General features: G+C 43.9%; 1 protein-coding gene across 5 annotated transcripts in view; it reads left to right on the forward strand.

Annotated features, from left to right (window-relative positions):
* The first annotated feature begins 1,135 nt into the window (after nucleotides 1–1,135).
* Nucleotides 1,136–23,948, forward strand: part of gab3 (GRB2 associated binding protein 3) — a 136,712-nt gene continuing 113,899 nt past the window's right edge. For 3 of the 5 annotated variants that reach the window (XM_078211369.1, XM_078211373.1, XM_078211372.1), the window contains exons 1-3: nucleotides 1,136–1,444; nucleotides 10,773–10,836; nucleotides 11,837–11,913. In XM_078211369.1, the coding sequence (XP_078067495.1) occupies nucleotides 11,839–11,913 (75 nt within the window). In that variant the 5' untranslated portion in view covers nucleotides 1,136–1,444; nucleotides 10,773–10,836; nucleotides 11,837–11,838. The remainder of the gene's footprint in view (nucleotides 1,445–10,772; nucleotides 10,837–11,836; nucleotides 11,914–23,948) is intronic. The other 2 variants (XM_078211370.1, XM_078211371.1) reach the window with 2 other exon arrangements.

The raw sequence follows: 23,948 nt of genomic DNA on the forward strand, positions 1-23,948 counted from the left end.
CTGACACAAGGGTCAGTTTAGCATGGCCAATCAACCTAACCCACACATCTTTGGACAGTGGGAGGAAACCGGAGCGCCTGGAGGAAACCCACACAGATACGGAGAACGTGTAAACTCCACACAGACAGAGACCCGAGGCCAAAATTGAACCCGGGTCCCTGGTGCTATGAGGTAGCAGTGCTAACTGTGGGCAGCCTGATTGCACAGTGGTTCTATGACAAATATTTTCATCAAAACATTACAAGGGTGTTCAAGTTTATGACCGATTCTTTCAAATGAAACAAATTAAGACTTGGATTGAGGGGGGGATTAATCATATAATAATCATAAGCATGAGACATTTATTTATAGCATTGTAAATATAATATAAATATATATATATACATATATAAAGATTGAATACTGTGTTAACAAAGTGTGCGGTGCTTGGGAATGAAACACAGTATAAGCAATGACAACTTGCATTTGTGTATCGTCTGTAACTAAGTAAACCATCCCAATGAGTTTACAACCTCTAATCACCCTCACGTTAAACATCCTAATAACGCTTTTGGAACTCTAGCTCACGTATTTACAGAAAGCACCAAGAAGATCAACAAGAGAAAATAACTCGAAAGTAGAAATAAGAAGTCGGGAAGAACAAAAACAATTTCAGATCACCGCAATGTCACTTTTAACGTCGCCTCTGTTTATGGACAAAGCCCCTGCTGATTAACAAGCGTTCAGTGGACTGCATTCCACTTTAAAAATTAATCTGTTTACCAGATTGCTTGTCCTGTTAGTTTCCATTTTATTTTAAAACCCAAAATCATCTCACCAGGGATTGGACCGTGTGAAAACAAGCAACCTGTCAGCACCCAAAAATACAGGAATTACAGGGCTGAGGTTACACCAAGTGAAACGTGTTTTTTTTTCCCAATTGGGCGTGTTTCTCCAAAACAATACTATTCAAAGCCTTAAAAAAAACCATTCTGCTCCACTTTACTCCATAATTGTGCCTTGAGGCTCATTTGAAAGCGCTTTCAGTTTTTCTTTCTGCATTTTCTAAAGGGGAGACGATACTATATGCGTGAGTGTGTGTTTGTTGTTTACGAGACGTCATGGCCATGGTGTGACTATTATTGGATGGATCTGTGCAATGGGTGGGAGAACTGGTGTCTGCGGTCGCTCACAGCGCTTCCGCCTCCAATACAAGGAACTTGTGCCATTTAGCACAGATGAGAGCCACTGTGATGGATTTTACTCCGCATTCTATATGGAGGAGCTGAGTGGCAACAATAGCAACAGGAGGGGAAAATAGTACAGAATACAATCCACAGGAGAAGGGACTCCTCCTGTTTCCCAACCCCCCCCCCCCCCCCCCTTTACAGCCATGAGTGCAGAAGACATCGTTTATACCGGGTGGCTCATCAAATCACCTCCAGAAAAGAAATTAAAGCGCTATGTAAGTAATGAACTGCTGTCATGAATTAATGCTGCTACGGTTCAGACCCGCTGGGGTGCAGGCTCATAACAAACATCACTCAGTGCTTACTATGCAAGAAGGCAGCTGTCAGTCAATAAATGCTAAGATCCTGACAACATTTCGTTAAGTATCTGTAGCTGAAATACAATAATTGGTGGACGGACAGGCAAGATTCATTTCAGGAATTAAAAAAATATATAGATATATATCTTGCAATACCAAAATTCTTAAAACAGTTTCGTTTTGTCCATCTGTTCAATTTTGTTGGAAGGAAAGTTATTGTGGTTGTATTTTGTGTGTGTGTGTTTCACGCGGGGGGCCCTGGGTGCACGCACTGTATTGTATATAGCCTACCGCCTGTCTGTTTTTCTGAGAAATTAGGGCGTGCTTTCAAAACATCACCAAATCGGAAGCTGTGCCGTAAGGTTACTGGCGCATTCCAAGCAGTGATCCAGCGGGGACATGAGAGAGAGAGAGAAAAAGGAATGACCATTTAATATAGTTAACAACATTGGAACTGCAATGAGCTCAGTGTGGGCTGGCCACACATTGCCTGCAAATTGTACCCCGTATCTCACAATGTTCCCCAAGTATATGGGGGGGGGGGGGGGCGGGTAGGTGAGGGCACATGAAACTGACATTGTAAATGACCTGTTGCAATCACTTAAAGCACATTTTAACAGAGGGCTGCTCCTTGCTTAATAGAAATGTTTGGGGGGCCGGGTGTAGTTTGGGATGGTACAGTGACTCGAAACTATGATTTCTAGCACTATTCCAACACGATTAGACTGTTGGTGTGATCTTCAGCTTATGTTGGTTTTTGAAATATTCTTCCTAGTTCGCCTTTAATGAAACATTCATGATTGCCCGGTCCTGCAATTGAAAATTGTGTGCACTCGCAGCGATATAGAGAGAATGGTGAAATGTGCTTGAATCACCGAATCTTGTAGTTAAAATGAACCTGGTTCCCTCCCACCGCGGGCGCCCAGTTTAGCTAACGGACCGATTAAATTCTGTTTACAAATTGGATTCGAATATGCAAGTAACCCTTCCATTTAATCTCAATAATAAAAATTATATTTATAAATCATTGGAGCAAATGGTCGATATCTGAAGCTGCTGGAGTCTATATTTGGTGGCGGTCAGCTGTGTCAGACATGAGAGGTTCCAACTGTCTTGTACGCAGTGACCTTTCGGTATAAGAAGTAATGTTAGAGAGATCAGGCCGGACGGGTTGGCTGCCTCCACCGTCCTTGAGAGGTTGTCAGCAGCTGGAACGCCATAAATAAGAGTCAGCCTCGAATCCCAGCCTGGGCATGAACTGATCTGACAGAGGAAAAAAAAACAAGAACTCCACAATAGTGGTCAAACTGAACTTGTTTACAATGTTGTTTCCAAGGTCAGGTGCATAGAAAAAGTGAATTTGCACTAAACTTCTTCCCGCGAAGAGCCACTCTCTTACCGTGTGGTAATTATGGTCCATTAAACGTGTCTATCGCACATGGTGCATTACAACTGTTTTCAAAGAATTATAAAGTGTGTCGAAGAGAAATGCTCAATCTTCTACAAGCGATACAGATTTTAATACACCATCTATACTTATTTACCATATATTAATTTTCATATATATATATATAACATGAACGAGTGCGATTTAAATATAGCAATTATTTTAATTTGTTTGCAAATGTATAATTTTAGTTCAATTTTGCATTACAAAGGGGAAAGCACTAAGTTTGATCAGCTGGGATTAGATGGGAAATGGGAATAGTAAGTAATACCACAAGCTGGAGAACATTTAAAATAGAACAGAGAGGTTTCATGGAGAGATTTAACAGTCTGGATTTTATTTCCTGCATTGACAATTTCTCACTTTGTGTCTACCCATTTGTATTTACTGATTTGGGATTTCCCGATATTCAGAGTTCTCTATGCTATGCGATAAAACAACTTATTATTTCCTAAAATCATCTAAGCTCAAGGCAAAAAAATAATCACCTTGTGTGTTTATTGTTATCATAGAGTCATCAGAGAATCCCTACAGTGCAAAATGAGGCCATTCAGCCCATCAAGCCTGCACTGACAACAATCCCACCCAGACCCTACCCCTGTAACCCCTATATTTACCCTACTTGTCTCCCTTGCACTAAGGGGCAACTTAGCATAGCTGAGCCACCCAACCAACACATCTTTGGAGTGCGGGAGGAAATCAAAGCACCCGGAGGAAACCCACGCAGACACGGGGAGAGTGTGCAAACTCCACACAGTCACCTGAGGCCGGAAGCGAATCCGGGTTCCTGGTGCTGTGAGACAACAGTGCTAACCACTGTGCTGCCGTGCAGCCCTTATAGGTGTAATTATCACACATATTTTGAGACAAGTCAAATTTACCATTGCAGTTCTCTGTATCCAGCCAAGTACCTTAAGCAAACAGTTACCCATTTTAAATATTTGCAGAAGCATCATGTACAAACAAAATACATACTTGGTTTCCAAGAATTGTTGTTTAATACTATGTCTTCCTCCTTTCTCTTGTGGGTGACAGCTCGTGCACCAGGGTGCCACTGGGTATTGGTTACTCCTCAGCATTTCATTCAAGTTGAAATAGTGGGAATGATTTTCTGGCCTCGTTATGCCTGGCACAGATCACGCCAATCCCGGAAAATTGTGTGCGGACCTAAAAATGGATTTTGTGCTCAGCACCAAATGGCTTACAATGGTTTACTGGCACAAACCAGATCTCGCCCAGAAAAGGTGTGAGTGCCAGGGGCAGTGCCAAGAGAGTGGGGCCTGAGAGAGAGCTATGCAGGTGGGATTATGATGGGGGGGGGGCGCTATACAGGGGGTGCATGAAGGGGGGAAATGTTGGGAGTCATGAAGGGGACTCATTGGGAGGACCCCAACGCCAGCAATCCATATCAGGGAGTGGGTGGGAAACATGCCGCTGATGAGATGGTGGGCGGTCCATGGGGGAGAGAGAGGGTCTTCCAGTGCATTATGAGATCGGGGTGCCCTTTCAGAATAGTTTGCAGCTGAGCTCACTGGCATGTTTAGGTCCCGTCCCCTCCCAGAACCAGCATGCAACTCATCACTCTCCCAAAAAATGACTAAATGTGGGAGAATTGCAGTCTGGTCCTTGTTGCTCTGGTTTTCTTGCTGTTATGACACTTGGTCATTCTTTGGGAAAATTCCGCCCCGTCAGTGCTGGCAAGTTGTTCAGTCATTGGGGGCATCATGATCAAGCCTGATCCTGCTCCCAGGCAGCTGACATACTTGCTCACTTTCCAGCTGGGATCAATAGGTAAGGAACAGGAATTGGAAGAATCAATTTGTAGTCCTGCTATCATACTTACTACCTTTACTGGTGCCACCTGAGGTTTCCAACAATTATAAGGCGTTATAACAGAGTATACATGCAAGCTGTGAGATTTGCTCAGGAAAGTAGTAGTATTCGAAGTCTCCTTGACTTACTGCTGATAATCATATTCCTGAAGTTACCATGAAGTTGAATCGGGAGGGAGCTGGGCCATTTGGTACAATGAGCTGCATTAACACATCATAATGCTATTCAGTTTCTGCTGACCTTGCTGATCTCATTTAAGACAGCAATTGGGGTACTATAGTGGCTACAGAAAGAAAAAAAAGCTAAGGTTCCTGTTGCTGACAATTATTCAATGACTGTTCCCCCCCCCCCCCCAACCCCCACTGGGAAAGGTTTGCGTGTTGATGTTGGTAAGAACATGTTCAGGCTGTTTAACAGGTTTGAGAGAACAACATGTAAAGATTCAGTTTGGGGTGCCTACGGTTTTCTATAAAATGAGTCTAAATAATAATTAATCTGGTGCTAAATCTGCACACGTGATCGTAACAAGACATGTTGGCATTTGATAATATGAAAACAGTTGATTAAAAAAATGATAGAATCATAAAATGATACGGCACAGGACAGGACCGTTTGACTCTTGAAGCTATCCAATTAGATAACTGGAGTAAATTACAGCAAGTAATTATACAAGTCTGGAAACGTTGATATTATTTCAGTATATGAGCTGTGTACGAATTTAGAATTATAGAATCGTAGAATCCCTACAGTGCTGGAGGAGGCTAACAATCCCATCCACGCCCTATCCCCGTAACCCCACATATTTACTAGTCCCCCAGACCCTAAGGGGCCATTTAACATGGCCTAACGCACACATCTTTGGAGTGTGGAAGGAAGCGGAGCAACCAGAGGAAACCCATGCAGTTACCCAAGGTTGGAATTGAACCCCAGTCTCTGTTGCTGTGAGGCAGCAATGCTAACCACTGTGCCATTAACTATCATTTAATGTTTTGGCTGCTGTAAGGTCTTGGAGCTGGATTATATGGGGTACTGTGGACTCTTTCTCTCCCCCCCCCCCCCCGGCCAGCTAAAAGGTTGGGATGGGGAGCCCTTATAGCAGTAGAATGACTGCCCCACCACGGTTTAACAGCCAATTGGATTTTATGCTCTTCCACTGGCCAGTGTGAAAGCAGCTGCACAATCTAGTGGGTGACCTGCCAGCTGCCTTCCCACCCACCCCTGCTCCCACTGCAATGCTAGCAGCAGCGGGGGTCACAATGGGCAGTCCAGCCACCAGTGAGCCAATTGGATCCTCAGTTAAGGGCTCATCCTGCTACTTATGGGATTTAACCAGCAGCGAGAGGTGCCTCTGCCAGGTTTCCTTGCTTGGGTTGGTGGCGGGCAGGGGGTTACCTTGCCTTAAGTGACCACTTTAGTGGGATTTCTGCCCCTCGGGGAGAGGGAATCGTGCCTCAGAGAGCTGCCAGTCAATCAGCCAGCAGTGCCCATGGAGCAGAGGCCATTGCAACTACTGCAGTCAGGAGGGGTTCTGGGTTAAATCTTGGTAATTATTTGGATTTGGGCTTTGGGGGATGGAGGGGGGCTGTCTTGCTGGGGCCATGGAGCCATGTTGGCAGGCCCAGGCAAAGATCTGAAGCAAAAACAGAAAATGCTGGAGACTCTCGGCAGGTTTGACCGCGTCTGTGGAGAGAGAATATAGCAAAGGTTTTGAGTCAGGATGACCCTTCGTCAGAGCTGAAAACAAGAAAAATCGGATAAGATTTATACTATGGGGATGAAGGGGGGTGGGATGGTTGGGGGGATTAGGGTGCTTTGAAAGGCCATGGAGGAAGGGGAGCCTTGGGTTGGGGTGGTGATGCCTTGGCTAGGGACCTCCTCTGGCTAAAATGGTCACTTAAGGCAAGGTAATCCCCTGCCCGCCACCAACCCAAGCAAGGAAACCTGGCATAGGCACCTCTCGCTGCTGGTTAAATCCCATAAGTAGCAGGATGAGCCCTTAACTGAGGATCCAATTGGCTCACTGGTGGGTGGACTGCCCATTGTGACCCCCGCTGCTGCTAGCATTGCAGTGGGAGCAGGGGTGGGTGGGTAGGCAGTTGGCAGGTCACCCACTAGATTGTGCAGCTGCTTTCACACTGGCCAGTGGAAGAGCATAAAATCCAGCCCTTGTACAACATCTGAACAGTGGAGTGGTATTTTTACAATTTGTTAAAAACTGAATTTCATCTTCTCGTGTCTTAGCTTTGACCATGAGCATGTGAGAAGGCGAGTGCAGAGATTAGAACTTAAGAATCATAGAATCGCTACAGTGCAGAAGGAGGCCATTTGGTTCATCAAGTCTGCACTGACCACAATCCCACCCAGACCCTATCCCTATAAACGTACATATTTACCCTGCTAGTCCCCCCACACTAAGGGGCAATTTTGCATGGCCAATCAACCTATTCCGCACATCTTTGGAGTGTGGGAGGAAACCGGAGCACCCGGAGGAAACCCACGCAGACACGGGGAGAATGTACAAACTCCACACGGACAGTCACCCAAGGTAATTGAAGCGAGTCCCTGGCGCTGTGAGACAGCAGTGCTAACCACTGTGCCACCACGCTGCCCCATGAGTCTTGCTGCAGGCTGCTGCAAATCCCCTTAATTTGGACTCTTTTCACTAACTCAGTGGTTCGCACTCATTCCTATGCACTCACTCACTGTCATATGTGAGATGTTTTTAGCTCTGCATAAGTGAATGGGTTTTGAATAAGATAAAACTGGGCCCTATTCTCAGAGTCACTCATACATTCACTCTCTCAAATTCATACTCATTCACACTCTTATTCACCAACTCAGCAAATTACATCAGCACTCAATCACTTTCATATTCAGTTACTCAGTAACTCACCTTCACACTCACTCCTTTACTCTCATATACACTTACTCTTTCTTCATTCTCATTCCCTCGCTCAGTCTGTTACTTAGTCATTCACTCAGTCACACATTCCTAGTTACTCAATCATGCTCACTCTTATTGATACTTATTCCTTCTCTCAGCAACTCATCCTTTACTCTCCTGTTCACTTCCTTTCTCAAACGTTATCACTCTTTTCACTCACTGTCATATTTATTGATCCACTTGTACTCTCTCATTCACTCACACTCTTTCTCACTCAGTAACTCAACCAAGGGGATGCAGAACAGTACTCTGAACTCATTGAAACCATGGTGGTACTGTGGTTAGCACTGTTACCTCACAGCGCCAGGGACCTAGGTTTGATCCCTGGCTTGGGTCACTGTCTGTGTGGAGTCTGCACGTTCTCATTGTGTCTGCATGGGTTTCCTCCAGGTGCTTTGGTTTCCTCCCACAGTCCAAAAGACGTGCTGGTTAGATGCATTGGCTGTGCTAAGTTCTTCCTCAGTGTACCCGAACAGGTGCGGGAATATGGCGACCAGGGGATTTCTGCAGTATTTATTGCAATGCTAATGTAAGCCTATCCTACGACCCTAATAAACAAATAAACATTGTACTCATTTTAATTTTCACTTTCCCTCTCTCCCTGTTTTGATCTCTCTCACTGACTTGATTTCACTCCTTTTGTGTTTTTTTTATTCATTTGATGGGATGTCAGGAACAGCTCACTAACAGTACAATATTAGCAACCCTAAATGAAAGTCTGTCCCTGGAACCAGCACGAAAATTATTACCAGAATATGAAGACTGTGGATAGATTCCAAATAACTTGTATCACTGGGACCAAGCATATAGAGTTCTCTTTCCTTTTGTTTTCATCACAGAATCATAACAGGTGGAAAAAATACATTTTGGCTATTGTGATTTCATGAGCTCTTTGAATTTGTACTACTTCCTTCTCCTGTTCATTTCCCATAGCCCTGCAAGTTTTTCCTCTTCAAGAATAAATCCAGTTCCTTCTTGAAAATCATTATTAGAACCAGAAAATCCCTACAGTGCAGAATGCCCCCCCTCCACCACCACCCCCCCCCCCCCCCCCCCCCCCCATCCTCTTAACCCTGTGCAGTTACCATAGCTAATCCACCAAACCTACACATATAGCATGGCCAATCCACCTAACTTGTACATCTTTGGAATGTGGGAGGGGAATGGAGCACCCAGAGGAAACCCACGGAGACACGGGGAGAACATGCTAACTCCACACAGACAGTCAATTGAGGCCGGAATTGAATCTGGGTCCCTGGCACTGTGAGGCAGCAGTGCTAATCAATGTCCTAACCAAGTTACATTCTGTTTCTAATATCTTTCAGGCAATGCATTGCCATTGTATAGAGGTCGAGTAGATTCTTGGTCAGCAAAGAGGCGATAAGCCATTGGGGGTAGGCGGAATTTGGATTTGAGGTTACTATTAGATCAGCCGGATGGCGGATTAGGCTTGAGGTGCTAAACGCCTGCTCCTTGTTCGTATGTTTGTACGTTTGCACTCCAGGTGATAACAAAAGGCAGAGGCAACTAGTTTAATTTAAGAATTATAAACTCAACTGCCTAATCAGTATAATATGACAACAACCTAACAGAAAAAAGTAAACTTGTCTTTGGTGCCATATTGCATGTTAGCATGCCCGTGGAACCTGTGTAATCTTTCACTGTAAATGCTCACAGCTCTGATTTTTCTGTGTCCTGTTCAATTGCCAGGGTTGAACAGCTACCACAGTCCTTGAAATATACACAGCTTACCAGCACTGATTGTCTAGGTTTATGCTTGGGTGTGAGCTGTGGCTGAGTTTAAGTCACAAGGTTCTAGATTCAGGTCCCGCTCCATGGCTTGAGCACAGAAATCAAGGCTTTTGCTACCTCACAGTACTGAAGGAGTGCTGTATGGTTAGGGGTACTTTTCAGATGAGATGTTAAGTGAGGTGTCATCTGCCTATGTGGTTGGATTTAAAAGATGCCATGGCACTATTTGAGAGAAAAGCAGAGGAGTTATACGTTGGCCAATATTTATCCCTGAATTAACATTACAAAAACAGATTATCGGTAATTATCACATTGTTTTTGTGGGTGTTTACTCAACTGCACAATTTGACTGCTGCATTTTCTACATTGCAACAGTGCCTACATTTTAAAGTACTTCATTGGCTATAAATATGCATCCAGTGGGTGTGAAAGGTGCTTTGTAAATTCCGTTCTTCGGATGAGGGTTTGAAGGACAGCCTGTGACCATGGAGCCATTTCCCAGAAAAAGTCCGTGCCTTGAAGAGAGAAATGAGAAGCAAGATTTTTTTAAAAATCAAGATAGACTTGAATAATTGAAAGTAAGCAGCCAGTTAATTTGGCCGGGGGTGCTCGTCGCAGGTAAAATATTGGCTAGGACACTAGGAGAAATCCCATTCTTCTTCAGATCATGCCACATGTCTTTCATTTGCATCTTATCTGTGGCAGACAGGGTTTTGGTTAAACAATTCATCTGAAGGATCACACTGTTGGCAATGCAGCACTCCTGAATAATGCAATGGAGATTTTATAATTAATCCAGAACTAGGGTTTGAACCCTCGATGTTCTGACAAGGCACGAATAAACTAAACTGGCATTTTCACACTTAAGGCTGAAAAAAAATGAAACAATTAGATCAGCACTTGAAACACATATGAGTTCATGACCGATTTCCATACCCCTGTGGAATGAACTGAATCGATTATTCCTCTGTTTCTAGAATGTGGACAAACTACAGATAAGAACTCAGTTTGTGCTTCAACTGTTGGGCTACAACAATTTCCCAGCTGTGGGCTCATACATTGGTGACTCTGATAGCAATAGCACAAAAACCAATCACTTTCAAAATTTAAAAAAAGGTACAAACCTGAAATTTACTGTTAGTATTATTGAACATTGAATGTGCTTATTGACATCCCTCTATTCACCATTGAAGATAATGCCTGCCTTAAAGTAGGTGAATGAGAATGTGCCGAATGTTCTCCGCTAATTTGCTCTCTGTAATTTCAAGGATATGAAGATGGAAGGGTCAAGAGTCAATGTGTAGCATGGCACAGAAAAGAATAAAAGACAAGGTAAATTGGGAAGTAGTGATTAGGTGACATCAAGCTAGAATTTAAAAGATTAAATACTGTAGAAGATGCCACATTATTAGAAGGCCAGACCGAAATATTATTCACTGAAAATTAAACTTAAGTCACTCATGTAAGACAGTGTGATCATCTAAGTTTAAAATTTATTTATTAGTGTCACAAGTAGGCTTACATTAACACTGCAATGAAGTTACTGTGAAAATCCTCTAGTCGCCACACTCTGGCACCTGTTTGGGTACATTGAGGGAGAATTTAATATGGCCAATGCACCTAACCAGCACGTCTTTCAGACTGAGAGAGGAAACCGGAGCACCTGGAGAAAACCCACGCAGACATGGGGAGCATGTGTAAACTCCACACAGACAGTCACCCAAACCAGGAATCGAACCCGGGTCCTTGGTGCTGTGAGGCAGCAGTGCTAACCACTGTGCCACCACATGAATAGTAGAATCATGGAATGCCTACAGTGCAGAAGTGGCCATTCAACCCACTGAGCCTGCACCGACACTCTGACAGAGTATCTTACCCAGCAGGTCCTCTTCCCCGCACTATCCCTGTAACCCCACACACTTACCCCACTAATCCATCTAATCTAGACATCCTGGGACACTAAGGGGCAATTTAGCATGGCCAATCCGTCTAACCTGCACATCTTTGGAGTGTGGGAGGAAACCGGAGCACCCGGAGGAAGCCATCGCAGATAGGGGAGAACGTGCAAGCTCCACACAGACAGTCACCCGGGAATTGAGCCCAGGTCCCTGGAGCTGTGAGGTGGCACGGTGACACCGTGGTTAGCATTGCTGACTCGCAGCTCTAGGGACTGGATTCAATTTCCAAGTGACGGTCTGTGTGGAGTTTGCACGTGTTTAGTTAGTTTTATAAGATTAAAAATGTGTATCCTATTGTGCCCCACCCTAGTATCCACTGTAAATTAATGTTTGTATTGGTGATTTCATACGCTACCTGCTTTTATTCATTCAAGGGATGTGGGTGTTGCTGACCAGACCTGTCCCTAATTGTGAGCCACTGTCTTCAACTGCAGCAATCCAAGTGCTGAAGGTACTCCCATTGTGCTTTTATGTAGAAAGTTCCTGGATTTTCACCCAAGTATTGATACTAATGCTAATTTAATACTAATTATCACATTGCACTGCAGATATGAAGAGAATCATATTTGGACGAATGTATGGTGCACTGTCTTTCTGGAAATAAATTACCTAAAATTACTGTGTTTATTATGGTCTAAAGATTACATGCAATATTTCCTTTTAACTTTAAAAAGTTATTTTGAAATCTTGGTATGTCTTATGGCCTGGTCCATTTCTTGATTAATAAGGGGATCAGGGGTTATGGGGAAAAGGCAGGAGAATGGGGATGAGAAAAATATCAGCCATGATTGAATGGTGGAGCAGACTTGATGGACCGAGTGGCCTAATTCTGCTCCTATGTCTTATGGTAGTCCAGTAAATACGGTAATTTCTACTCTTCAGCTGAAGCACCATAATTGATACAAGCACGGTAGGCGTAGAATATTATAACACCGAATCTTTGGCTCTTCCTCACTGCTAGATTAACTTTGCATAGGGAGCAGCGACTTCCCTAAATTACCATTACGGTTTCCTGCTTAGATTTATGTCTCAAATGAAGTGTCTTTTTTCTGTGCCTTAATGTATTGGTGCTATCAATGAAAAAAATACATTCTTTACTTTGATTGCATAGGCAGCAATGAGTTGAAAATCTTCTATGTATAAGAGTTGTGCATGAAAAAAGATGAGATGGTCACAGTTGAGTTTTTATTGGGCGCCTAGTTGTTCACTTTAGAGCAGTAATTGGCTATCTTATTCAGGAGCCACAGGATAACTGATGTGGCAGCTGGAAAAATGTAATACGAGTGTAGGAGAAGCTTGATGTTCGGGCATAGGACCCAAATTTGCACTCAATACTGAAGGACCAGCCATTAACTTACTTGTTGAGAGTTACCCACAGACTATTTGCAGGCTTGTTAGCAGAGATTTCCACTAGTCTATCTGCATTTCCAGTATGGTACAATTTACAGGGGATTTTGGTTGACGGACAGAAAAAGGTAAAAATGTACTTTGAAAAGGATCTCGCTTTTTCTTCCAAAGGAAATACCCAAGTTTGTTCAGCAGCATTTATCACTTAATAATGCTGTTGAAAGCTCACTCTCGCCTGAATGCAACAACCCTAATCTTTTCAGCCATTTTTAGTCCGAACCTAGTGGATAAGTACCTCAAATTCATGCCATTGGAGTCACTTAATATAGGCCTGTTGCCGAGTACTGTCGGGGAACAGGTTATCTCTGACAACAACTTCAGCAATTACACTTGTACATTTAACTGTGCAATGTGGACACCAGATAGTTCTGTCAGATGTACCCTGTCATAATGGGGAGCACTGATAGTCTTGCCACTATTATAGTAAAATTTGGGCCCTTAACTAGACAGGGCACAGTTAAGGCCTCGATTTTACATCTTAATATGAAATTCCTGACTTGTGACAGTTCGGTGCTGGCAGTCAGAAGATCTTCCATTTCCTATCAGCAGTATCCTGAATGAATGCAAATGCGTACAGTTTTGAAAAATTTGCTGCATATTGGATGATTCAGAGCTTAGACGAATCAATTGACTTTCAATCACCTTTGTATTACAATACTGACTTTGGCCAGAATTTTACGGCTGCTCACACCCCACTGCTGCCGCAAGCGAGGATGGAGGATTTGGCACTCAGCCAAATCTCCGTTCATTGCAGTGGGACCTAAGAATTCCGCTGGTGCGAACAGCTGGAACATTCCGGCCACAATTCCCACTTTCAACTTCTCTTTTATGATTATTTTACAGCGTGCTTTTTAAACCTTTCCTTATAACTTAAGGCTGTTCATCTTAAAAGTGGATGGCCTATATGTTGTTTAAAAAAGATTGGTGGGAAATTTGACTCTAGCTAAAGTACATGAAAATGAAATTCACCTTGGGTCTAGAACGAGGCTGCAGGTGAATCGTTGCTTGTTTTATGCTGGTTGTTTTTCAAAACCAGAGATTGGTCGGCTTGGGTTGTCAATCGTGCCATATTCTCAAGGCTGGGAATACAGGTCAGGGTTTAATTCTTTCTGGTGGCACTCTGACCGGTTTACATCAAATTGTTTTGTGTCTCATTTACTTTCAGTCGATGGCCCATTTAAAATTTACAATTTAACAACTAGATTAAAAATTGGATTTTAGGTCTGCAAGTTAACTGGTGAGCTATCAGAAAAATGAAAGCCCTTTTTGTTTAATTGTTGACTCCTTTCAATCCATTGACACCAACAGGAAGAGGATGGTGGGAACTGAGGCAGTCTAAGTGACAAAGTGCCATATTTCTTGCCTAGTTTCAGAAAAGTTGCAAAAATGGTAACCATACTAAAAAAAATCAATTCAAGGCAGTAAAGTTTTTAAAATACAAAAATTATGTGCAAGAGTGTATTTTCCATGGGTAATTGAAAATCAGATCTTTGTCGAGCATTATCCCCAGTGTCCCCTTTTAACAATTTTCTAAGACTGAGAGTTGATTGTAATTAAATTACAGTGACTGCCCTGATAGCGTGGGGGACTGCAAATGATCAGATGTTGCTCATGCCATCTTCTGCAGCCTGGAAGGAGACTTGCAGAAAAGTTAAACAAGATGGTGATGTTAAAAGCCTCAGGAAGTGCATTCAGTGCCCTGGTTCAAGACTCTGATGGCTGCAACGGGTGACATAGCTCAGTGATAGCCTCCTCCATTGTGAAGTGAGGACATTCAAAACATTGCCGCTCAGAGAAGTTAAAAGTGTAGAGTGAGTGTTGCCTGAATCCGTGCTGTAAGTATGCCCTCTTGTGCAGTTCTTCAAAAGAGGTTTACTTCAGCCATGTGTGGCTTGATAGCGTTTGATGCAGGAGAACAGCAAATTACTGTACGGGGAAGTTGAAAAAAGAGCCCAATACGATTTTATCCATCTGAAACTCAAAATCACTGAGGTTTATTACAATGTATGTGCTGCTACCTTGGCTGATGGCTAAGTATTACATGGGATAGGGCCTTTAACTAATTAAATCTGTTAGCAGTTCGAATGGAAGCAGTTTAAGTTGTTAAACAATAATTTGGCTGAGTACAATCCTCCAATGTACCCTGCCACCGACTAATATTTCCACAATAATGATTCTCTGATCTTCACCATACACCCAGGGAGAGGTATAGAATAGAACTCAGCCAATTCCCTTGAAAGAAGAAAGGAAAATACAAGAGAAGCAATTATCAGAAGATGAAATACAAATTCACTTTAAAAATTGATGTGCCTACAATTTATTTTACACTAGAATTATTGGCAGAAGGAATTCACTGTCTCTTTCCTCTCTCTCTCTCTCTCTCTCTCCCCCCCCCCCCCCCCCATATGTCCATCTTGTGAACCTTTCTGTTGAAAGCTAGAGAGAGCTTGGCTGGGTGCATTGTGCGCAAGAGAGAAACATTGTTTTCCACTTTTACTTTATGAAAGGATTTTATAACTCACACTCTAGTGCTGTGGAGCTTTAGCAATGAATGTAGGTAGTGAGAGATATCTTCTGATGAATGCAAAGAGTACAGCTGTATACAAATGAGAATAATATGAACCACATGATAAACTATGATAGTGTGGGTCATAGAATCCCTTCAGTACAGAAGGAGGCCATTCAGCCCATCGAATTTGTACCTACCACAATCCCATCCAGGCCCTATTCCTGTAACCCCACACGTTTACCCTGCTAATCCCCCTGACACTAGTGTCAATTTACCACGGCCAATCAACATAACCTCCACATCTTTGGACTATGGGAAGAAACTGGAGCACCCAGAGGAACTCCACGCAGACACACAGAGAAAGTGCAAACTCCACACAGACAGTGACCGGAGGCCGGAAATGAACCTGGGTCCAAGGTGCTGTGGGGCAGCAGTGCTAACCACTGTGCCACCTTGCCGCATGGGACATTATTGTTACAGTTTGAATTATGTGTTCAATCAGTGAAGGTTGATATCCATTCAGATATTTTTTCCAGTCTATGTATTTAGAGTGTCATCAACACCATGGTCTCCATTTTCACACGATAAGAAAATATTTAATCTTATTTAATATTTAAATCTTATCTTGGAATCTCCATTGTCCTGAACATTAGAGGAAGGCATTAGCTATGAGGAGAGGTTGGAGAAACTTGGTTTGTTCTCACTGGAACGATGGAGATTGAGGGACGATCTGATAGAAGTCTACAAGATTATGAGAGGCATGGACAGAGTGGATAGTCAGAAGCTTTTTCCCAAGGTGGAAGAGTCAATTACTAGGGGGCACAGGTTTAAGGTGTGAGGGGCAAGGTTTAAAGGAGATGTATGAGGCAGATCTTTTACACAGAGTGGTGGGTACCTGGAACTCATTGCCGGGGGAGGTAGTGGAAGCGGATACGGTAGTGACTTTTAAGGGGCATCTTGACAAATACATGAATAGGATGGGAATAGACGGATATGGTCCCCGGAAGGGTAGGGGGTTTTAGTTCAGTTGGGCAACATGATTGGTGCAGGCTTGGAGGGCTGAAGGGCCTGTTCCTGTGCTGTAATTTTGTTTGTTCTTTGTTCTCCAAAAAGACAACCAACTTTGGCTGATATACAAATGGTGCAGAGGTACAGCCATAGAATGAAGTCAAGTACAATATGATAACATAATTTGAATTTAATTTTTCTTGAGCTGGGAGGTTGATTGATGTTGGACATGAGGAGATTGGTAACAGCAGGCTGCCCTGTGAAGCATGGGCTGTGTCCCTTAGACATTCTGGCAGATTAATTGGAAAGATTCCATTGTACATACTATCGAGAATAGTGTTGCTCCAAGGCAGTAATGTTCCTCAGTACTTTGATGACATTAAGTTTTCCTCTTGCTGGTACTACAGAGATCTTGAAGCTTTCACTGTGTTAAATGTCTGTGCACCCATGTGTTGCAGTTTTTACGTTTAGCCTGTTAATGGTAGAGACAATTATTTTCAGGGGCTGCATTTTACTGACCCCATGTTGGTGGGCAGGAAGATTGGGAGTTTAGGGAGGGGGCTTGGAAAAAAGTGGAGGAGCTTCATCAGCTATTGGGGCATTCCGGGAAGCAGGATCATGTTCCACAGGGACGCTTGGCCAACTGACACATTTTGTGGCTTCACTGGCATTTTGTCATTAGTTTCACATCCCCTCGTCACCTACGGATGATGCAAGCTCTATGGAGGCATCCAATCCTGAGGCAAGCCAGGGGGCCATGGGAGCCGGAGGGTCTGTTCCACAATGACAGGCCAAAGGTAGGAAAGGCTGCTCTCATGGCCCACACCATCTACCCGGAGGGATTTTCTCTCAGCTGTGACTTCACCCCTCTGAATTTGTCATTCTTATGCACAGCACATGAAGTGGCCTCATGTTCTCCGACCCGCCTCAGCAGTGCCCACTCACCCAGAGCTGCTGGTCTTCTGATTGATGGAGGTGGCCAATTTAAAGATCGCCACCATGAAGATTATGACAGCGAATCTCGGTGACGGCTTGTGCAGATTAAGGACCGCCGTTTAGTGCCAACATCAGGGTGTAGAAACTGATGGGAATATCCAGTGCCAAGTGAGATGCTAAAATGATTCATGTTCAAGGAGTGTTGCAGGAGAGTTTTTAACAACATCAACTCAGTTTTTACAATTATGCTCAATTTCCCAATTTAGCGAATGAATCATTTGGATTTTATATAACATATATAATATATATGTTTGAAGGGATTTTACTTTTGCCAGTTTTCTCATTTGCTTTCCTCAAGGTGACTCGCTTTAACTGCCCTGAACCATACTAAATGTAATTTCTTCAAGGGTGGCACAGTGACACAGTGGTAGGCACTGCTGCCTCACAGCATCAGGAACCCGGGTTCGATTCCCGGCTTGGGTCACTGTCTGTCTGGAGTTTGCGCATTCTCCCCGTGTCTGCTTGGGTTTCCTCCCACACTCCAAAGATGTGCAGGTTAAGGATGTAGCACTGTAATGGAGTGAGAACTACACACATCAAGACTTTGATCATGCAATGCTACACTGGTCAAACACAATAAATTCATAACTATAGTGCTGCGAACCAGAGGACACAAATCTAAAGTGATTGGCAAAATAACCAAAGGCGAGGTAAGGACAAAAAAATGTTCACGCAGCAAGCAGTTAGGATCTGAAAGACACTGCCTGAGGGTACAGTAGGAACCCTCCAAGCCTGCACCAATCATGCTGCCCGACTGAACTAAAACCCCCTACCCTTCTGGGGACCATATCCCTCTATTCCCATCCTATTAATGTATTTGTCAAGATGCCCCTTAAAAGTCACTACCGTATCCGCTTCCACTACCTCCCCCGGCAATGAGTTCCCCTGCACATGGATTGGCCATGTTAAATTGCCCTTAGTGTTGGGGGGGCTAGCTAGGATAAATGCATGGGACTATGGGGATTGGGCCTGGGTGAGATTGTGATTGGTGCAGATGGACTGAATGGCCTCCTTCTGCACTGCAGGATTCTATGATTCAAAAATTTTAAGTAACAAGGGAATGGAGAAAAAGTGGATAGAATGATGCTAATGTAAGATTTACTTATTTTATTCCTGGAACACTTTAACATCTGAAACAAATTTTTATTTTTGTGATACTGTGCAAAGGGGTGACAGAGTGAAAATGTAATTTAAATCAACGTTCATAGAATCGTTACAGCACAGAAGGCCAGTTTGCCCATCTTGTACAGGTGTACAAGAGCAATTTAACAAATCCTGCCTTCCTGTCACTCTGAATATTTTTTCTCTTCTCAATTCCTCCTCAAGTGCCATGATTGAATCTGCTCCCACTGTACCCTCAGGCAGTGTCTTTCAGATCCTAACTGCTTGCTGCGTGAACATTTTTTTGTCCTTGCCTCGCCTTTGGTTATTTTGCCAATCACTTTAGATTTGTGTCCTCTGGTTCGCAGCACTATAGTTATGAATTTATTGTGTTTGACCAGTGTAGCATTGCATGATCAAAGTCTTGATGTGTGTAGTTCTCACTCCATTACAGTGCTACAGAAGCATACAGATATGGGTTTTCCATTCAGTTAAGTCATTTTGTTCGATGTGGAAGGGAGAGTTAAGGTGCTTTGTGCATTTTTCGGCCTTATCCCCTGTAATCAAATCACTTATGACAAGGTTGTGAAGACAAACAGCTAACCTCTGGTTTTAATTATTGGAAGAACTTCTGTGCACAGCATTGCACCTCAGATTTCCAGTTTCACGAGCACTAATTTGAAGCACCATATAACTTTTTTTGATTAACTATCATTTCTATGAAGTTTTACATTATTTTTACCTGAGCTTTCCCCCTTTTAATGTCCCCCACAGCTTCCTCTCTGCATTACACTGCAGCTGAGAGGGGACAAGGATTTCACTATCGCAGGTCTCAATGCGACTTTACAGTTGCGTTGAGACCTGTGACAGTGAATTCATCTCAGTATCCCTGGGCTAGGAAGTGGGAAAATTAACTAGATTTCCCCTCCTGATTGCTACCAAGTTATGCATGGTAGGAGCATGTGTGTGTTGAGTTTGGATGCAATGTCCTCCAAAACATGTGACGCTCACTATGGAGAAGTGTGTTTCTCCAGAGATGGTTTGTTGTATTTTCACTCCTGCACAGGTGGAATGCTGAACTTGTACACAATACATTTTATGTCTATCTGTGTTCATTGTGAGCTTGCAGGATTGGAAACATCTAATTTCTTCATTATATCCAAATGTGTGAAATAATTGGGGCGGCACGGTAGCACAGTGGTTAGCACTGCTGCTTCACAGCTCCAGGGTCCCGGGTTCGATTCCCGGCTCGGGTCACTGTCTGTGTGGAGTTTGCACATTCTCCTCGTGTCTGCGTGGGTTTCCTCCGGGTGCTCCGGTTTCCTCCCACAGTCCAAAGATGTGCGGGTTAGGTTGATTGGCCAGGTTAAAAAATTGCCCCTTAGAGTCCTGGGATGTGTAGGTTAGAGGGATTAGCGGGTAAAATATGTGGGGGTAGGCCCTGGGTGGGATTGTGGTCGGTGCAGACTCGATGGGCCGAATGGCCTCCTTCTGCACTGTAGGGTTTCTATGATTCTATGATTCTAATTGACACATGCATTGCAGAGCTCACATTCAGTACCTTGTACTTTGAAATGTTTTGATGTTAAGTCACTATATAAAGGCAGGCTCTCCTTTGTCGCGGGTTTATTAAAATCCAAAATTAAATGACAAAAATAACACATTTATTCGGGTTTAAAACAACTTTACAAACTCCATGTCGGCTCATCTCACTTGGTGATTGATTCTTGTTCAGACACCAATTGTCCAGTGATTATCTATAAAATGCATATACTTGGACTGCTTTGAAACACTGGATGAAGCACACATTTGCACTGCCAGAGGTTGCAGCAACTATTTCACAATTTAAAGGGCTGTGCCTTAATGTCTGGCTGCTCTTCCCACTGACGATGCTTGTATTTTTTCAAACACTTCCTTGTATGTTTGCTCCTGGATTTGACTAAATCAACTTGATTATAATCCGAATCACTGGGTAGGGTGTTTTCAGCTGCTGGTCTACGTATAATCCTTGTTATATATTATCACCTTTACAACGTCCACCTCTTTGCTACAGGATTTCTCGAGATGTTAGGCACCCAGTGCTACAGGGGTAACTGCGCTGGTGATCTAAATTTGACAAATTGAAAGACCAATTTTAGTTTAGATTAACTGTTCCATTTTATTAGTCATGCCCACCTTTTGTGGTACATTCTTGTAGATATTCTGATGGAAATAAGCTGTTTCTACCAATTAACAATTTGTGCCAAACAGGACACTTAACAATGAGACTATCCAAAGACACTAAAACTGTATGATTACAGCAACAAGTAGTTCATTTGAGGACAGCTTTTCATCCTCTGGAATTAAACAAGCAACTACGGGCAGAAGCTTGTGCCTTCCCTCATGTCGACTTTGGGGGTAGGGGCATGGAGGAGTGTGGTTGGTGGGATCTTCCTTCCTACAGTCTGATTAAATCCGTGGCAATTAATGTACACTTAAGGGCCTCTTCCTGTTAGTGCTGGTATTCACCCAGTGACAGGCGAGGGGAGCTTACCGTGGAGGGAACACAACAAGGAAACACATGAGCTCCCAGAGGGGGCATGGAAACACTTATTCAAAGGCACTCAGTGCCTCTATGAAGGACAGGCATCAGGAAGAGGGCAGGACTTAGAGATAGGATGTATGCGCATTTAGAAAGGAATAAACTCATTAACGATAGTCAGCATGGTTTTGTGAGAGGGAGGTCATGCCTCACTAACCTGGTGGTGTTTTTTGAAGAAGTGACCAGAATGGTTGACGAAGGAAGGGCCGTGGATGTTGTCTATATGGACTTTAGTAAAGCGTTTGACAAAGTCCCTCATGGTAGGCTAGTGAAAAAGGTTGGATCTCATGGGATAAAGGGGGAGGTGGCTAGATGGGTGGAGAACTGGCTTGGTCATAGAAGACAGAGGGTGGTAGTGGAAGGGTCTTTTTCCGGCTGGAGGCCTGTGACTAGTGGTGTTCCGCAGGGCTCTGTATTGGGACCTCTGCTGTTTGTGATTTATATAAATGATCTGGAAGAAGGAGTAACTGGGGTGATCGTTAAGTTTGCGGACGACACAAAACTGGCAGGACTTGCAGATAGTGAGGAACATTGTCAGAGGCTACAGAAGGATATAGATAGGCTGGAAATTTGGGCAAAGAAATGGCAGATGGAGTTCAATCCTGATAAATGCGAAGTGATGCATTTTGGTGGGAATAATGTAGGGAGGAGCTACACGATAAATGGAAGAACCATAAAGGGTGTAGAGACGCAGAGGGACCTGGGTGTGCAAGTCCACAGATCTTTGAAGGTGACGTCACAGGTGGAGAAGGTGGTGAAGAAGGCATATGGCATGCTTGCCTTTATAGGACGGGGCATAGAGTATAAAAGTTGGGGTCTGATGTTGCAGATGTATAGAATGTTGGTTCGGCCGCATTTGGAATACTGCGTCCAGTTCTGGTCGCCACACTACCAGAAGGACGTGGAGGCTTTGGAGAGAGTACAGAGGAGGTTTACCAGGATGTTGCCTGGTATGGAGGGGCTTGGTTATGAGGAGAGATTGGGGAAACTGGGGTTGTTCTCCTTGGAAAGACGGAGGATGAGGGGAGACTTAATAGAGGTGTATAAAATTATGAAAGGCATAGATAGGGTGAACGGTGGGAAGCTTTTCCCCGGGTCGGTGGTGACGTTCACGAGGGGTCAGAGGTTCAAGGTGAAGGGGGGAGGTTTAACACAGATATCAGAAGGACATATTTTACACAGAGGGTCGTGGGGGCCTGGAATATGTTGCCGGGCAAGGCGGTGGAGGCGGACACACTGGGAACGTTTAAGACTTATCTAGACAGCTATATGAACGGAGTGGGAATGGAGGGATACAAAAGAGTGGTCTAGTTTGGACCAGGGAGCGGCGCGGGCTAATTGTTCTTTGTTTCTCGTTTCAAGGCTTCATTCTATGATCATCTTGCTGGTGCCAGTACAGAGCGAGACTGCGGATAGTTGGGAACCTGTCTCGGGGTCAGGGAATTCAGATGGTGTTCGTAAAGCAGAAGTGGAAATGAATAGGGTTGGGAAGCATTTTCTGATCAGGGCCAGTGTGATCTCCTGGACTCGTTTCGATCGCCTCAGGGGGTCGGAGAGGAATTTCCCAGATTTTTTTTTCCCCATATTGGCCCTGGGGTTTTCACTCTGGGTTTTCGCCTCTCCCTGGAGATCACATGGTCTGGAATGGGGGGGTGGGGGTGAGTTAATAGGTTGTGATGAACAAAGCATCGTAGCTGTGAGGGACAGCTCGGTGGATAGGATATTAGGATGTTGATAGGCTGGAAAATTGGGCGGGGATCCTGGATTCAGGATTCAATCCTGGACCGGGGAGCGGCGCGGGCTTGGAGGGCCGAAGGGCCTGTTCCTGTGCTGTATTGTTCTTTGTTCTTTGTTGTTGTTCTTGACTTGCTAAGAGGCAAACACTGCCCTTTTTGCTAATCTCCCCCATGCCCTTTCTGCCAATCTCTCCCTTACCGTTATTACTCACGTGTACTTGGGTCCCTTCTTGATCCAGCACTTGGCTGGGTGCAGTACTGGCAGCAGCCACTGCTTCCCCTGTGGTGGTGTTGAATATAGAAGAGCTGTGGCCAAAAAGAAGTTGACAGCTCCGAATGGGTGGGAATTCTGCCCCCAGGGTCCTTGATCTCAGGAGAAGGCCCACCACTGGCCTGTCAAGTGCTTCAATGACACAAAGTGAGGCAAGCTTTCCCAAAAGGCTGGTGGCCAAGGCCCCTGTCACCTCAACAAAATTCCTTCCTAGACTTGAATTGATCCAAATTCAATTCAGTCAACAACTTCCAGCCTTTAGCCTATTCATTTCAAATGAAGTTGTGCATAGACCATATGGATTAAACACAGGCTGGACACAGCCCAATCTTCCAAATTAGCAAACAAATCATCCCCCCCACATGCACTTTGGTAAGAAGAATAAAGGAGCTGATTGTTATTTAAATGGAGAAAGACGACAGAAAGCTGCAGTCCAGAGAGATTTGGGGGTCTTCTTGCATAAATCACAAAATGCAGCATGCAAGTTCAGCAGATAATAGGGAATGTAATTGGAAAGCTGGCCTTTACTTCAAAGGGAATGGAAGTTAAAATTCAGGAAGTCTTGCTAAAACGATATAAGGCACTAGTCAGACCACACTTGGAGTGCTGAGAAGAGTTTCAGTCCTTATCTAAGGATAAGGATAATACTGGCATTGGAGGCAGTCCAGAGAAGATTCACTAGGTTGATCCTGGATATGGAGGGATTGTCTTATGAGGGGAGGTTGAGTGGGTAGGACCTGTACTCTTGGAGTTTAGAAGAGTGAGAGGTGACCTTATTGAGACATACAGGATTCTCAGGGAACTTGACAGGATAGATGCTGAGAGGGAGAGTATAGGACCAGAGTAATGGGTCACCCACTTAAGACAGTGATGAGGA

The sequence above is a fragment of the Mustelus asterias genome, chromosome 4, assembly GCF_964213995.1.
Source record: "Mustelus asterias chromosome 4, sMusAst1.hap1.1, whole genome shotgun sequence".
NCBI classification, from domain to species: domain Eukaryota; kingdom Metazoa; phylum Chordata; class Chondrichthyes; order Carcharhiniformes; family Triakidae; genus Mustelus; species Mustelus asterias.